Below are 14,774 nucleotides of genomic sequence, written 5' to 3' on the forward strand. Positions count from 1 at the left end.
GTGGGGTGACTCGAGTGGGACCCGAGGCTGAGCCGGGGAGATGGGGCATCGTGTGGGTGGCACCGGGGAAAGGTAGGGGTCCCGCCAGCGTCGTTTTGACCTGGCTCCCGGGGCGGCTGGGTTTCTTTTTTGCATTTGTTTTTCACTCCCAAAATAAGTGTTATAACACTCCGGTGCCTTCGTCTTTTGCAGATAACGGGTAATGGAGTCCAACTGCCGCAAACTTGTCTCCGCCTGTGTTCAGCTAGGTAAGAGAAACCATCTCCCGCCGGGCCGGAGGCACAGCGGCCCCGCTGCCGTGCGGTGCAGTGCGCGGGTGCGGAGCCAGGCGGGGCAGCCCCCGGGAAGCGGCGCCGTCTCCGCGGAGGGGTGCGCAGCAGCTCGCGCTGACTACCTCTCCCCTGTGTCCCCCCTCGTGTCCCCGTCCCCAGGGGTGCAGCCCACCGCCGTCGAGTGTCTTTTCTCCAAGGAGGCGGACATCAAAAAGGGGGAGCTCAGCGAGGCGCCGGAGGGCCGCAAGGAGCCCGCCGGCAGCAAGCTCCTGGGGCGGCCGCCCCCCAGCGCCAATGGTAAGCGGCGGCCCCTCCGCGCGCCTCCGCGGGCCGCGCTGCCGGGGCGGAGGGCGGTAGCTCCGCGACGAGCCCCCCTGCGCGGCGCCAGGGCGCCCCCTGCTGCCCGCCGGCTGCGCGGCGCGGCTTTACGCCCGGGCGCCACTTGCGCCTGAATATGCGCGGCCGCGGGGAAAGGGAAGAGGGGCTGCGCGGGCGTCCCCGCGGCTGCAGGCGCGCACTAACACCCGCCGCCAGCGCGTGTCCCCCCCGCCCCCCTCGCCATAAGCATCGCTGTCAGCACGCCTCCCAGGTACCCGCAGCGTCGCTCTCGTACTTATTTTTATTTTCTATTTTTTGCCATCCCCGCCCACAAACAAGCCGCCAGCCCTCTCCTGCCCCCAGAGGCAGGCACCCCCGCAGCACCCCGTCCGCAGGCAGAGCGAGCTCCTGTCTTTTCTTCCCCAGCCTGTTCCAGGGGGTCTGGTACGGGAGCCCAAGGGGTGGTAAAGAAAAACAGCAATGCAAACACATTACAAAGAAGAAAACAAGTGCTCTGTATTTCGAGAGACTGTTTAATCCAAGATAAACGTAATTTTGTTTAAATAAAATATATTAACCTGAATTAATAATACAGGAAACTAGAGTGAATTAATAATGCACGTATTCCCGGTCTCGCGGTTAAACACTTCCTCGTAAGAATACTGTATTAACCCTGTTTGGCCAAACAGCTCGCTATTTCTCAAATAACATCCAGTGATTCCAGGAGGAGCCACGTCCCCTTCCCGAGTCCACCCTCCCCCGGAGACTTTAAGCGAGATTTGCTAGCTGGGCATCAAAACCCCTAGAAGAAACGCTTAGGCTAAAGGAAGGTTAGCGAGCAAATTCCGGGGTAATTCCAAACGCGAAGGTATTACGAGCCGATAATTTTTAATCCCGGAAACATACATGATATTAAATTGTGCACAAATAGGCTTTACCGGGGTCTGGCACTTTTTCCCGCGGCCGGTAATAAGTGTTAAATAACGTGGAAAGGAAGGGTGACATTGCTTTATATATGGTTTGCAAATAAGAAAGGCCTTTTTACCCTCCCCTGCCTTTTCCTCCCGATGAACAGGTGGTCTTAATCAAAGCCCTTAGCACAATCTAATGGGAAAGTGGGGACCTTTCTGATATAATAAATTTATGAGCCCTTCCAAGTCAGCTTTATTCGACTAAGTATTTCTAAAAGTAATATCCACATATGCTCCCTGACACGGTAACTTTTACTTCCTCTGCCGAGAAACAAATGGTTATTTTCTTAACCATCAATTATGAACCCGGATTATTGTAGTACACGCAAAATTTCCTGCCTCGTTACCGTATCAGCCGGTCTGTTTTTTACTCGCCGGGCTGCAGGGGAAATTGCTATCTAAACACCTTTAATGCCATTAATTAAAATATAAGTCCTGAGCCGCAGAAGCAACGCGGGGTTGCCTGACCATTAAAACCTTGGCATTTACGGGGAAGGGAGGTGCGGACGAGCGCGGGTGCGGATGTATCCCTGCAGGCGCGGGGGCGATCCTTGCGTGCAGCTCCAGCCCGCGTCTCTGTGCGACGGATAATGGCAAGTCCTGAGATGCCCTGAGCTGCCCGGGCGACTTGCTGCAAATTGTAGAAATCACGGGTGGTTTTTTCTCGTGATTCGGACGGGGTTTGTTGGGTCCTGGCTCTCATTTGCTTTTAATCGCACGAGGTTCGTTGATTTTTGTTTTACCTGGTCGTCAGGACTCGATGCTTTATGGGGTTTACCTGGCAAAAAGCCTGTTCCGTGGGGCGGGCTGGGTGGGAGGTGGGGATTACTCGGGACCCCGTCTGTCAGAGTTCCGTTTCGGGAATTTACGAGGGCGGGCAGCTGATTTCGCCTGTTAGGAGCCTTCGGTGGGAACAAGGGGAATAATGCCCAAGTAGCAGCGTTGGTAACAATAGCAAAAAATGCGAATGTTTGGTCAAATCGATGCTCCGCGAAAGGAGGAAACGAAATTCAGGAGACCCTCCAAAACGGTGCGGGCGCGCTGGCTTCCCGCGGGGAGGGAGGGATATTCCAGAAAAAACGTGTCCGTGGCCACGCCGGGGAAAGGAAAATGGGAAAGTATGAAAATATTATTGCAGCCTAGAGTGTCAAAGGGAGCCCGGCGGGTGTCACGTTTACCCGGAGAGACGGGGAAATCGCTGCTGGGTGATCGGTTCCGCGCAATTAGGAAAAGTTCAGCACATGCTTCGGCTGCCCCACAGCACGCGTGAATGGGTGCTGGTGGGCTTATTCGAATAACTTTTGCGCAGGGTGGGAGGCTGCTTAAACTCTGTGTGTGTGTACATCTCTCTCTCTGTATATATATAATCTATACAATTTGTTAGTTCTGTGAATTCTCTTAAGGAATCCTTTCCTGTAATCGATAATCTGGGTATTGCTGAAACAGCAGGCTCCAACATAAAACGTTGAAATTACATTCCGCCTTGCATCGCCGTTCAGCATCGCAAATTGATTGTTTCAACTCTTAAAAAAAAATACTGTTTGGTCTGAATATTCCGGAATTTAACATCTCTTTCAAAAACAAAACCAAAAAACCCGACGCTGATTCAGCTTTCCGCTCAGGTCAGCTGCAGCTACGGCAGCGTGCAAAGCAAAGGTCCCCGGTGCCTTTTTTTGAGCCCCGCGACGAGGTGGGTGCGCAGCCTCCGCCCCCGCGGGAGGGAGCGGGCGCGGGGGAGCCGAGGCGGAGCCGCCGCGGGGGGGGCCGGAGGCAGAGCCCAGCGGCACCCTCGCCGCCACACAACGTGGCCAAATTTGTCCCCGCAGTTGTGACCCGAGCGGCGGAGCCGGGGTCTCCCCGGGCCGAGGCGGAGGTGCTCCGCCGCTGCGCTGTCCCTGCGCGGCGCCGGGGAAGCTGCGCGGCCCCTCCTGCAGCCCCCGCCAAGCGCAAGTTAAAAGTTATTTATTGCGCTTCGGATATATAATTCCGCTCCCCCCACGCACCCCCCCTCGTCGTCTGAGAATAATATATGCAGCAGTTGTTAGCCTCACTCCAGGGAAAACTAAATGTATAACGAAAGCTTATTCGTGAGTAGGAATATACTAACGGAACAATCTGATGTCTTCTTAATCCTATGTAAAAAGCTCTGTAGTCTTCCTAATATTGACTGAATGGGTAATTAATGGCTCTTCATCGAGGAGAATACCCGGTAATCCGAGATAGGCGAAAGACAACAAGCCAAAGGTAAAAGACAACAGGACTAGCTGGAGACTCCACATAAGAACCAATTTATCCATTTAGGAGAGTATTACGCCTAGAAACAACGATCCCGTAAGGAGATAAAGGAAAAGTGGGAAAATAAATAACCCGCAGTAGGTCTGGCCGCCCCCCCGCGGCACCCGCGGCCGAACAGCTCAGCCCCCGGCCCCGCTCCAGGCCCGCCCGCCTCCCGCACCGGGGCCGGTACCGGGGATCCCGGGCCGCCAGCTGCGGGAGGTCAAAAATCACCCTCGGAAAAAAACTCAAAACCTCAACCCCCTTCCCCGAAATTAAAAAGGAAATTGAGAAGGTGGGGCGGGGTGGGGAGCAGCCCCAGTTCCCCGTTTTTCGCAGCCGGCGGGATGCTCTCCAGCCCACTGGGGCGCGTCCCCGGCAACCCCTGCAGCGCCGAGAGAAGGGGGAAAGGAGGAATTCCTCCAAATAGGTGTTTTAGGGGAAAGGAGGAATTCCTCCAAATAAGTGGTTTTGGGGGGGTGGCACCCCGCGCAGCAGGCGCGGACAGTCGGTACGCAGGTGAGCCGGCCGGGGTGGCTTCGCGGTCAGGACCCGAGCCTGAAGGGGGACGGGAGCTTCCAGCAGAAAAAAAGTAATATTAAAAACACTTTTGACATTTTAATTGAAACCTTTACCGCTAATATATTACTTGGGTGACTACAATTAGGTTGTTTTTCGGTTGGCTGACAGCTTTTAAAATATTATTTCACTCGGGAAATAAAAGCTTCATCTCAGATTATAGGTGGGTATTTTTGGATTTACGTGATTTACGGTCACCATGACAACTAATGCTGCGTGGCAGCTCCCCTCCTGTCCGGGGTGGGGGGGGTTTAATCAAAGGCACGTAGGGAAGTGCCGGCACGCTCTCCCTTTGGGCTGCCGGGGCCCGGGCCGGTGCTGTGCCTCGCTTTTGGGGACGCCGGGACGGCCGGGGGGTCTGTCCCGACCGGGGCTGGGGGACGCGGGGCTGGCGTCGGGGAAGGCTGGGCCCCGCTCCTCCTCCCCCCTTCCTTGGGGGGCGCGGGGACCCGCCTGCCCCCGCGAGTGTCCCGGGACAGAGGGACGGGGCGGGCCGGGCAGCGGCCCTGCGCCCTGAAAGCGCATCTAGCGCGTAAAAACCGCTCAGAGCCGGGCAGCCGGGAGGGACATTTCGTTTCGAGTCGCGGCGGAAGAAGCCAGCATTTCTTCCAAATCTACTAAAAATAAATGAACGCAAATAAAGAAAAGAAAAGGAGGGAGGGGGCTCACTGCGAGAGGGCTGCATTGCCCTGTTGGAAAAAAAAAAAAAGGGAGGGGAATACCGCCGTATCCCCTCTCCCTCCGCCTCCCCCTCCCCAGGGTTTTGCAGGCTGGTTGCAACCCCGACTTGGGGGCTGGAGAAGGGCAGCGTCCCCTCCCGGTGCCCCTTGCAGCGAGGCCGAGGCCGCGCCCGCCTGCCGGGGCCGGAGCAGCCCCCTGGCCGCAGCCCTGGCCCGGTCCTGGCGTGGGGAAAGGCCGGGGGGGGGGGGGGGGGGGGCGGGAATTCTGGGTGCAGGACCACGGAGGTAGCGAGAGGTTAAGAAGAAACGAGGATATGATTGGTAAACAAATTGTGCAGAATGGAGCTGGATTCATATTGACTTAGTTATAGGTCATCTGCTGCCGGTGCAAAGGGAGGAAATATTTACTTTACACATATACTTTATGATCTTGGGGGAATTAGAGGAAATTCAATAAGAAAACGGCTAGAATAATTTTAAACCCCCTATTTAAAAGACTTAAGCAAATTAGAGTCTTATCAGATTAAAATCCACTACAAATGTAAGAGCATTGTCTCTGTCGAAACGCTGTGGGGTCTGAGGAAAGAGATTCTTTGCCAAATCTCAGGGATAAAAACACGTCATTTAAACACCAGATAATGAGCAGAATGTAAATTAATTTAACCTTCTTTACTAACAGGCTGCGAAAGTATTATGTATAATTTAGCGACAAGTAAGATTGCGAGGGGATGATATGCACCTCGAACGAGCATCAGCGGCTAAGAAGGACCCTTGCGGGGGGCAGTGGGTGGGAAGCAACGGGGTACAGAAGGGTTTGGACGCTGGGATGTGGGTGCGGAGGGCCACATCAAGGGGAGCTTTCGGTAACTTTTCGAAGCCCATGCCCGTGCAGAGCAACTGGAGACAGGGGTGCAACCTGCCTTTTCCACGCCCGGGCTCCCTCGGGCTCCCCATTCGTAACAGGGCAGCAACCCCCGGGGGGGCAGGGCTCAGGGGGAGGCTCCTCTGTCCCGAGAGGTCCTGACCAACACGCGAGGGCAACCTGCCCCCACGTTAGACCCGCTGGAAACAGCCCCGCTGCTCCCTCCTCCTGCGAGACCCGGGCCCGCAGCAGCCTCGCCCCGCGCTAGCAGCGGGCCCGCGGCGGGGACCGGGACACAGCGCAGCCCGTCCCTCCGCGGCCCGGGAGCGAGGGGTCAGGCCCTGCCCCCTCGCCCCCCAGACCGCGGAGGGGGGTCGCCCGGGAGGTCGTGTGTGAGGGGGGCGTATGCCGGAGCCCGGCCCGGTGCGGGGCTTGGCCAGCCGCCGCAAACGGTTCTCGTGGGCGCGGGTTCGGGGGCTGCTGTGGCTGCCGCGCTGGGAAGCGGGACGGTCCCCGCCGAGAGGGGGGAACGACCCTGCGCGTAACTGCACGAGTGAGGTGTAACGCCGTGGTGGAAGAGCCTCCTTAGCGGCTCGCTGGTGGGAGCCCGGCTGCAAGGAGGGGACGGGAACGGCGGTGCTAACGAGGGAATTTTCGCCCCGTTTTCTCAGCGGTCAGTGCGGGCGGAGGGAGACCAGGCAGCTGGCGAGCGCGCGGATTCAGGCGCTCGGGGGCCGGGATGCACACGCTCTTCCTTCCTCCCCCGAGTGCGATGGGAAGCTTCCCGTCGCCGCGCCGCAGCGGGGTGGTTATTGTTGTCCTTCGTGTTGAGTTGTCGCTGCAGCTGTTACTGCTACTATGGCTGTCACCAGCCAAAGACCCGTCGCCTCACCGGCCCGAGCCCCCTCCCGTTTGTCTTCCGCCCCTTTCATAACGAGGGAATGGGGCCTGGGGCTTCCCCGCTTCCTTCCTCCTTGCGGCCGCCCCTCTGTCAGCGCCGAGCTTCCCGCTTCTCACCCCCGCGGCTCCGCGAGTGCGGAGGGGCGCGGAGCGGGGCGGGCGTGCCCGGAGCCGCCCCGACGGGGCGCCCCGTGGGCCGGCCGGCGGAGGCCGGGCTCCCCGGGCGCGGGTACCACCGCGGGGCAAATCGGGCTGAAAACGCCAGGTTTGGGGGGGTGGGCGCCCGCCGCCTGGCGAGCGCGGGGGGCGGGGCGGGGCGGGGCGCGGCGGGCGGTGGAGGGGCGGGGCGGGGGCGGGGCGGGGCGGGGCGGGTGACGTCCAGCGCGGGGAAGGCCGCCGGCGGTTTAAGATGTCAGGCCAAGAGGGAAGCGGCTGAGCTGATGCGGTGCGGGGCCGGCCGCGGCGCGGCGCGGGTCCATGCGCGGGCAGCGGAGAGGAGCGCCCCGCGGAGCGCCGCCGCGCCTCGCCGCCCCCGCCCCGCGGAGCCCCGCGGCGGGCCGGGGGCCGCCGGCCGGGGAGCAGCCGTGTCGTTGTGACGGCTTTTGCAGGACCGGACTCGCCCGCTCGCCTGTCGCCGCCGCGCCCCCCCGGGCGGCGGGGGCTTCTGGGCTCGCCGTGCCGCCCGGGCGCTAGCCGAGCGCCGCCCGCCCCGCCGCGGCTCCCCGCCTAGCAGCCCTGACCCCCCGCTGCCGCGGGGCTGCTCCGGAGGGGGCGTCGCGCCGACCCTCCTACACGTACCGACACCTACAGACACACGCACACCTTCTCCTATCGACCCCCCAGGCGCGCACGTAGACTTTGGCGTCCTTTTGCCGATGAACTGCATGAAGGACCCGTTAAGCCTGGAGCGCCTGGGAGCCGGGAATAAGCTGTGCTCCTCCTCACCTTCCTCTTCCTCTTCTTCATCATCTTGCCACCACCACCAGCCCGCGCTGGCTATGGCGACGGCGCTGGCGCCGGGGCAGGCGCGCTCCTCCCTGGAGTCCGCCAAGCACCGGCTGGAGGTGCACACCATCTCCGACACCTCCAGCCCCGAGGCAGCAGGTAAGAGGGGGCGAGCGGCAGGGACCCCCCCGGGCACCCCGCTGACCTGCCCCGGGCCGGCCGGCACCCCGCGGCCCGCGATGCGCCGCCGCCGCCCCTCTCTGCCCGGGAGCGCCCCGCGCCCCATCCGGGGCACGTTTCGTGCGTGGGTTTTTTGCGTGCGGTGTCTGTGTGCCGGCGTACAGGGAGATAACGACATGTGTAAGCGTAGGCGAATAGCATGTACACCGGTGGACCAGTTGTATGGATACAGACGGGTGAATAGCACGGACACGGACAAATAATGTAGATACAAATGGGCGAGTCATACGGGTATAGACGGACAAATAATACGGATGTAGGTAGGCGAACGATGTGGGTACAGATGGGCGAATAATGCTGATACTGGCAGAGGAACAGCACGATACAGGCAGGCGAATAATATGGGTATAGATAGGGAAGTAAGGCGGATTGCACGTATACAGATGGGGGAATAATATGGATACAGGTAGGTGAAAAGCTCGCAGATATCCATAGGCGAAAAATTCCATACAGACAGGCGAGAGGCGGCTCCGTGGCGGTGGCTGACCCGTCGGGAGGAGCCGCCCGCGGGGCGCGGAGGGGCCGCGGCGGCGGGAGGCGGCGCGGGTTAATCATTACCCCGCCGAGCCGCGTCCGGGGCTGTCTGCGGGGCTCGGCAGCGCCGGGGACAAGCCCTTCCCCGGCCGCTGGAGAAGAGGCTTCGGAGGCTGAGGCACCCTCGTTTTCCGCCTTCTTGTTTTTTGTTCCCCCCCCCCCCCGCCCCCCTCCCCCTTACAGAGAAAGATAAGAGCCAGCAGAGCAAGAATGAGGATGCGGGGCCCGAGGACCCCTCCAAGAAGAAGAGGCAGCGGCGGCAGCGAACTCACTTCACCAGCCAGCAGCTGCAGGAGCTGGAGGCCACCTTCCAGCGGAATCGCTATCCGGACATGTCCACCCGGGAGGAGATCGCCGTCTGGACCAACCTCACCGAGGCCAGGGTTAGGGTAAGTCCCGACACGACACCCCTGCTCTGAGCAGCGGGGGTCGCGGGGGGTGGGGGGTGGGTGTGCGGAGGGGGAGGGGAGGAGGGCTGAAATGTTTGCAGCTGCTTTCGATTTCGGTTTGTATGTAAACTTCAGAGCCTTTGCACAAAAGCAGGGTAGAGCAGGACATTTCTGTCAAAGCGAGACAGATTGGGACCTCTCTCTCTCCGGAATATGGTTTGCTGCACGTTTCGCCCTCACCGTGCAATGCGTCCTGCTCCTTTTGATCGAAACGCTAATGAAAACATTAGCCAAGAAAGCAACTTGGAACAGGCTGCAACCTGCGCTGCCTCTAATGAGAAAAAGATGTAAAATACACAAGGGCTTTTGCTTCACTCCGAGGCGCTCCCGACGTGCCCTTCCTTGCATTTTCCTTTCTTTTGGTTTCACAATTCGACGAGCGTCTCTCTCCACCCTTTCCCCCCTCTGAGATTTATGGGACCATCACTGCGCGGCAGATACCGAGGCCGGATCCTGCTGGCGCGCAAACGCCGCGCTGAGGGGTAAAAACAAAAAAAAACCCACCACTCCCCCTAAAAAGCCCCCGAGCGGGCCGAACCCCCCGATGTTTGAAAATCCCACCTGAACTCCCTCCCCGCGGTCTCTCAGGAAAGCGAGACAGAGCGGGGGGCAGCTGCGAGCGAGGCCGGCGGGGTGCGGAGAGGGGGCCCGGAGCACGGAGCCGTGTCGGTCGCGGGGCGGCTTCTGCGGGGGTGTGGGGGGGTCGGTTTCGGGCGGCGCGGTGTCACCAGATGAGGCCCGTCCCCGTGGTGCCTGGGCGGCCCCTGCCTGCCTGGGCCGGGGGGGGCTCCAATACACACGGTGAGGCCGCTGCTGGCGGCTGCTCGACGGGTCAGACGCCCAGATGTGGATTGGGAGAGGGCACGTTTTCCCATTGTCTGCGGGGAGGGTCCCTTAGAGCTCATTTAGCACGTTGTTAAACGGCGATGTGCTCCCCCCCTTCTTTTTTTTTTTTTCTTTTTAATTTTTTTTTTTTCGCCAAAGAGCAGTGGAACAAGTTTGTTTAGAAAGTGATTTTGGCCTCTGGAAGCTTTCGCGCAGGAGAAACTTGTAGCATTAACAAACTGAAGCAAGGATTTATTAGTTGCTGGCTTCCCCCTCCTTCCCCGTAATAGGAAACATCGCCTTAAAATTCCGCGGGTTTCCAGGCGTTTTGTCCTCGCTTTTGCACTTTTGTATTTCCCCTGGATGGCTCCAGTGCGGAATAAGCCGGGAAGTGGAAGAGAAACGAGGGGGGGGGGGGGGGGGGGGGGGAAGACAAGAAAGGGTTGGCCTCCGTGGCGCGAATTAAGCATCGCAAAATTATGGGGGGAGGGCGGGGGGGGGGGGGGGGGGGCGGGCATGGATCTGCCTTGCGAAAGCCCGGTGTCACCGGGGCCCGGGGGATGCTCGGTGGCCCCGGCGGCATGTCGCTGCCCCGGCCCAGCGCAGGGCTCTGCGGAGGAGGGGAGGCAAACCAGGGCTCTGCGGAGGAGGGGAGGCAAACCTGTATGTGTGTATATATATCTGTGTGTACACATTCTATATATATATATCTATACGGACATACTCGGCTGTTACTCCTAGAGCTTGCGAAGGGCTACAGCGGTGGTGGTTCCTGACTAACTCTCCTCTCGCATCTCCCTCCCACCCTCTCCCCCCATTTCCAAAGGTTTGGTTCAAGAACCGCAGAGCCAAATGGAGAAAGAGAGAAAGGAATCAGCAAGCCGAGCTTTGCAAAAACGGCTTTGGTCCACAGTTTAACGGCCTTATGCAGCCCTACGATGACATGTACCCCGGCTACTCGTACAACAACTGGGCAGCCAAGGGCCTGACCTCCGCTTCCCTCTCCACCAAAAGCTTTCCTTTCTTCAACTCCATGAATGTCAACCCTCTGTCTTCTCAGAGCATGTTCTCCCCTCCAAACTCCATCTCCTCCATGAGTATGTCTTCAAGCATGGTACCCTCTGCAGTCACTGGGGTCCCCGGCTCCAGCCTCAACAGCCTGAATAACTTGAACAACTTGAGCAATCCCTCCCTGAATTCTGCAGTGCCAACGCCAGCCTGTCCTTATGCTCCTCCAACACCTCCATATGTTTATAGGGACACATGTAACTCGAGCTTGGCGAGTCTGAGACTTAAAGCCAAGCAGCACTCCAGTTTTGGCTATGCCAGTGTGCAGAACCCCGCTTCCAACCTGAGCGCTTGCCAGTACGCGGTGGACAGACCCGTGTGAGACACCCAAGTAGGAAACACTGCATGGGAATCCCTCCCCATTTCCCACAGAGACTGAGAATTACACTAGAAAGTAATAGGCACTAGAGAGACAGAGAAAGGAAGAAAAATCGGGGGGGGGGCAAGAGGGGGGGGGGGGAAAAAAGAGGAAACCACTGAAATAAGATAGTTCCTTTGTTTTCAAAGGACCTCCTACAGATTCTGAGATCTTTCTTTCACTAAGAGTATTTCAACAGTTACAAGGACATATATATATATATATGGACAAATGTTTGACTGGATATGATATGACATTTTAATGTTACTATAAGCTTGTTATTTTTTAAGTTTAGCATTGTTGACATAAAAATGACTGAAAGGATGTATATATATCGAAATGTCAAATTAATTTTATAAAAGCAGTTGTTAGTAATATCACAACAGTGTTTTTAAAAGGTTAGGCTTTAAAATAAAGCATGTTACACAGAAGCGATTAGGATTTTTTCGCTTGCGAGCAAGGGAATGTATATACTAAATGCAACACTGTATGTTTCTAACATATAATTATTGAAAAATAATTTGTGTGAATATCAGTTTTAGAATAGTACCTCTGGTGGATGCAATGATGTTTCTGATATTGCAATGTAAAACATGCCCTGTGTATAACATTTCGTACAATATTATTGTTTTACTTTTCAGCAAACATGAAAAAAATGTGTTTTATTTCATGGGAGTAAAATATACAGCATACAGTTTTGTCTGGATTTTTATTTACTGAGCCAAGCTGCGCAGCGGTCTGCAGTGATTGACTGATCGTTGACACTGGATCTCGTTCTCTGGAAACACAGGGCAGTACTTTTTATTGCAATACAAATAAATGCTGGCGCTTTTTTTTTTTCCACGTAAAAAAAAAAAAAAAAAAATCCCTCGCGCTAACTTTGTATTCTAGAGAAACGCGGGGCTTGGACACGCTGCCTTCCGTGCAGCAGGATCCCTGTATTCCTACCGCAGCCCCGAGGAAATATGGATTATTTGACATCGTTGGCCTCGAGAACTACCAGCCACAAAGTTGCTGTATCTCGAGCATAAATTTCTCCCGCTGTGAAGGAAGCTTTTATTACATTAAAGAAGAAGGGGTGGGGAAAAAAAAAAAAACAACCGACAAGAAAAGCCAGTTTGCAAACAAACTGCTCCTGTTCAAAAAACTCTGTCCCCTTTGCCGCCCCCCGCGCTTACCTCCCTTCAGCCGGGAGGTCCTTCATGTAATATTACATTTCTATTTCCAAATCCCCCTTTCAGACATGAAGGGAAACAAAGAGCAGCCCAAGTGCCCGCAGCCCCGCGGAGCGCGGGGTTCAGAGGTTAGCCCCGAGTTTCCTGTGACTCCGTGCTGCAACACGTCGTTGAAGGGAAAGGTCGTGCTCTCGTGTGTTTTGTTTTAAATAATATCGACCCATTCATTCTCAACCTGCTTGTTCGTGAAATTATACAGGATTATAACTTTGCCGTCGCCGGACAATTGAAACAAATCAAGATGAATTGCTGCTCGGCCCTCCCATCGGCTCACACCCCGGGCGGGCAAGGAGGGGCGGGCGGGGGGCGGGGGGGGGAGGCGGCAGGACTCGGCGGGAATATCGAATGCGGAGAAATTCCGCCGGCGCGTAAACGGGAGAGGTGCGCAGGGAACGGCAGGGACGACACTCACCGCGGCGGGAGCGAGCTTGCCCCTTGCGCGGCCTCTGCGCGCTCCTTGCGCGCTTTTGGGAGGTCAGGAGGAGCCGCTGGGAGAGCCGGGGGTGGGCGAGGGATCCGCGAGCGCGTTCCCTCGGCGGGCGGGCAGGCACCGCGGAGGGGGGGTCCCGTCCCGGGGGGGTCCCGTCCCGTGTCCCCCCGCAGCGGTGAGACGGGGAGAGCAGCAGAGGGGAGAGGGGAGAAGTCAGCGCCCTGCGCCTTCCTAGGGGGAAAATGCTTCCCCCGCCCGAAAGCGAGGTCCCACCCGTGTTCCCATTTGCAGCGTGGGGCAGACCTCAGCACCTCACTCCCCCCCTCCCCTTTTAATTTTTTTCCCTCATCTAATTTTTATTTTCTGTTTCCTTTTACCTTTTTTTTTTGTTACCTGTTTTTTTGTTTTCTTTTTCTGTGTGTTGTTGCCGGGGGGTCGGTGGAGCGAGAGAGCCTCCGTACTTGGGGCGGGGGGGAGGCGGGCGCCCCCCCCCCCCCCCCCCCCCCCATCCCTTCCGCGTACCCGGCCTCGCCGCCGCCCCAACCCAACGCCGCTCCCCTCGGCTTTTCCGCACCGTGTCAACACCTCACCCGGGTGAGTGCCAGGGGCTTCCAAAAATGCCCCCTTCCTTCTCCTTCTTCTCCTCCTCCTCCTCCTCGCTGGGCTACGGGCGGAGGGTCTGGGGGCAACGCCAGCGCGGGGCTGGCGGCCCGGGAGCCCCCTCGGGGGTCGGGGGAGCCCCCTCGGAGGCCGGGGGAGCTGGGGAGACGCGGGCGCGTTTCTGCCCGAACGCCCTCGGCGGGACGGGCTTGGAAACCGGCGAGCGGGGCGCTCCCGGTGTCCGCACGGTATTTTACACGCTCTTTTCGGCTCTCGTTTCTTCTCGGTGACATTTGTTATTTATAGTCCTCTCATATATACATATATATATTAAAAAAAATCCGTGTATATATTTAGAGTATGTGTGCGTGCAAAAAGAATATATATGTATTATTTAGTATAGGCATATATGCTTAGAAGAATAATATATACCGTTTCCGGACCAAAAAAAATACTGGATCAGAGTTTTCCAGTCTACTGTGTAATGGCTCAAACGATGAAAAATCAACGTGACCGCTCACAGAGGACATAAATCACTCCGAGGGTAATCTGAATTTCTCTTTCTCCCCCTAGCTGAAGCCTTGAGGGTCATCATTTTTCTGCGCCACTTGACCAAAGATATAATGTTTTGATTAGGTCGTAAATCAAAATCTTGGATCGCGTTTTTTCTTTTTTCCCTTTTCTTTTTTCCCGGGGGCTTTCCTTCCCCTTATCGGCGGTGGCAGTGTGAACCTGGAACAATGGAGGCTGTGGAGGGGTGGGGGGTGGGAAGCCACAACGAAATGGGGAATTCGCAAAATATCTATTTGGCGAAGCCGTGGGGAGAGAGGTTAAACAACGGGCTCGCATCCCCCCGGGCCCCCCCCGGGCCTCGGGAAGGCCGCTCCGGGCCGCCTGCTGCGCGGCCCCCCGCGCCGGGCGTGCGAGCGGGCAGCGCCGTCTGCTTCCCAATCCACATCCCAATCCACATCCCAATCCACAGCCCCAGCCCCAACCCCGCCGGCCCCGGCCCGCGCAGCCCGGGGCGCGGGTCCGCGGGCGGCCCGGGGTGCCCCCTCCCCACCGGCCCCCGTCCCGGCGCGGCTCCGCTCTTTTGTTATCGGACGGAGCCTCCCCGCACTTTGAGCGCGGCGGCGTGCGCAGGCCCTGGCACCGGGCTGGGGCGCCTGGCAAAGGCCGGGATGAGCCGTGATCCCGGTGTGTCTCCTTTGGGGTGCTCTGTGCTTTGCCCGCT

General features: G+C 57.8%; 1 protein-coding gene across 1 annotated transcript; it reads left to right on the plus strand.

Annotated features, from left to right (window-relative positions):
* The first annotated feature begins 7,731 nt into the window (after positions 1 to 7,731).
* PITX2 (paired like homeodomain 2) lies at positions 7,732 to 11,951 on the plus strand. Its single transcript, XM_055701013.1, has 3 exons — positions 7,732 to 7,960; positions 8,759 to 8,964; positions 10,676 to 11,951. Exons 1-3 carry the CDS (start codon positions 7,732 to 7,734, stop codon positions 11,237 to 11,239), a joined length of 999 nt encoding a protein of 332 aa, XP_055556988.1. The 3' UTR covers positions 11,240 to 11,951.
* The last annotated feature ends 2,823 nt before the right edge of the window (positions 11,952 to 14,774 follow it).

This window comes from Falco cherrug, chromosome 1 (genome assembly GCF_023634085.1).
Source record: "Falco cherrug isolate bFalChe1 chromosome 1, bFalChe1.pri, whole genome shotgun sequence".
Taxonomy (NCBI): Eukaryota; Metazoa; Chordata; class Aves; order Falconiformes; family Falconidae; genus Falco; species Falco cherrug.

Bases quoted from the DNA above. Each gene is read 5' to 3' on its own strand.
- PITX2 (XM_055701013.1), top strand. From the start codon at position 7,732: ATGAACTGCATGAAGGACCCGTTAAGCCTGGAGCGCCTGGGAGCCGGG. The intron at 7,961-8,758 runs GTAAGAGGGGGC...TCCCCCTTACAG, and splicing joins CTCCAGCCCCGAGGCAGCAG to AGAAAGATAAGAGCCAGCAG. The intron at 8,965-10,675 runs GTAAGTCCCGAC...CCATTTCCAAAG, and splicing joins TCACCGAGGCCAGGGTTAGG to GTTTGGTTCAAGAACCGCAG.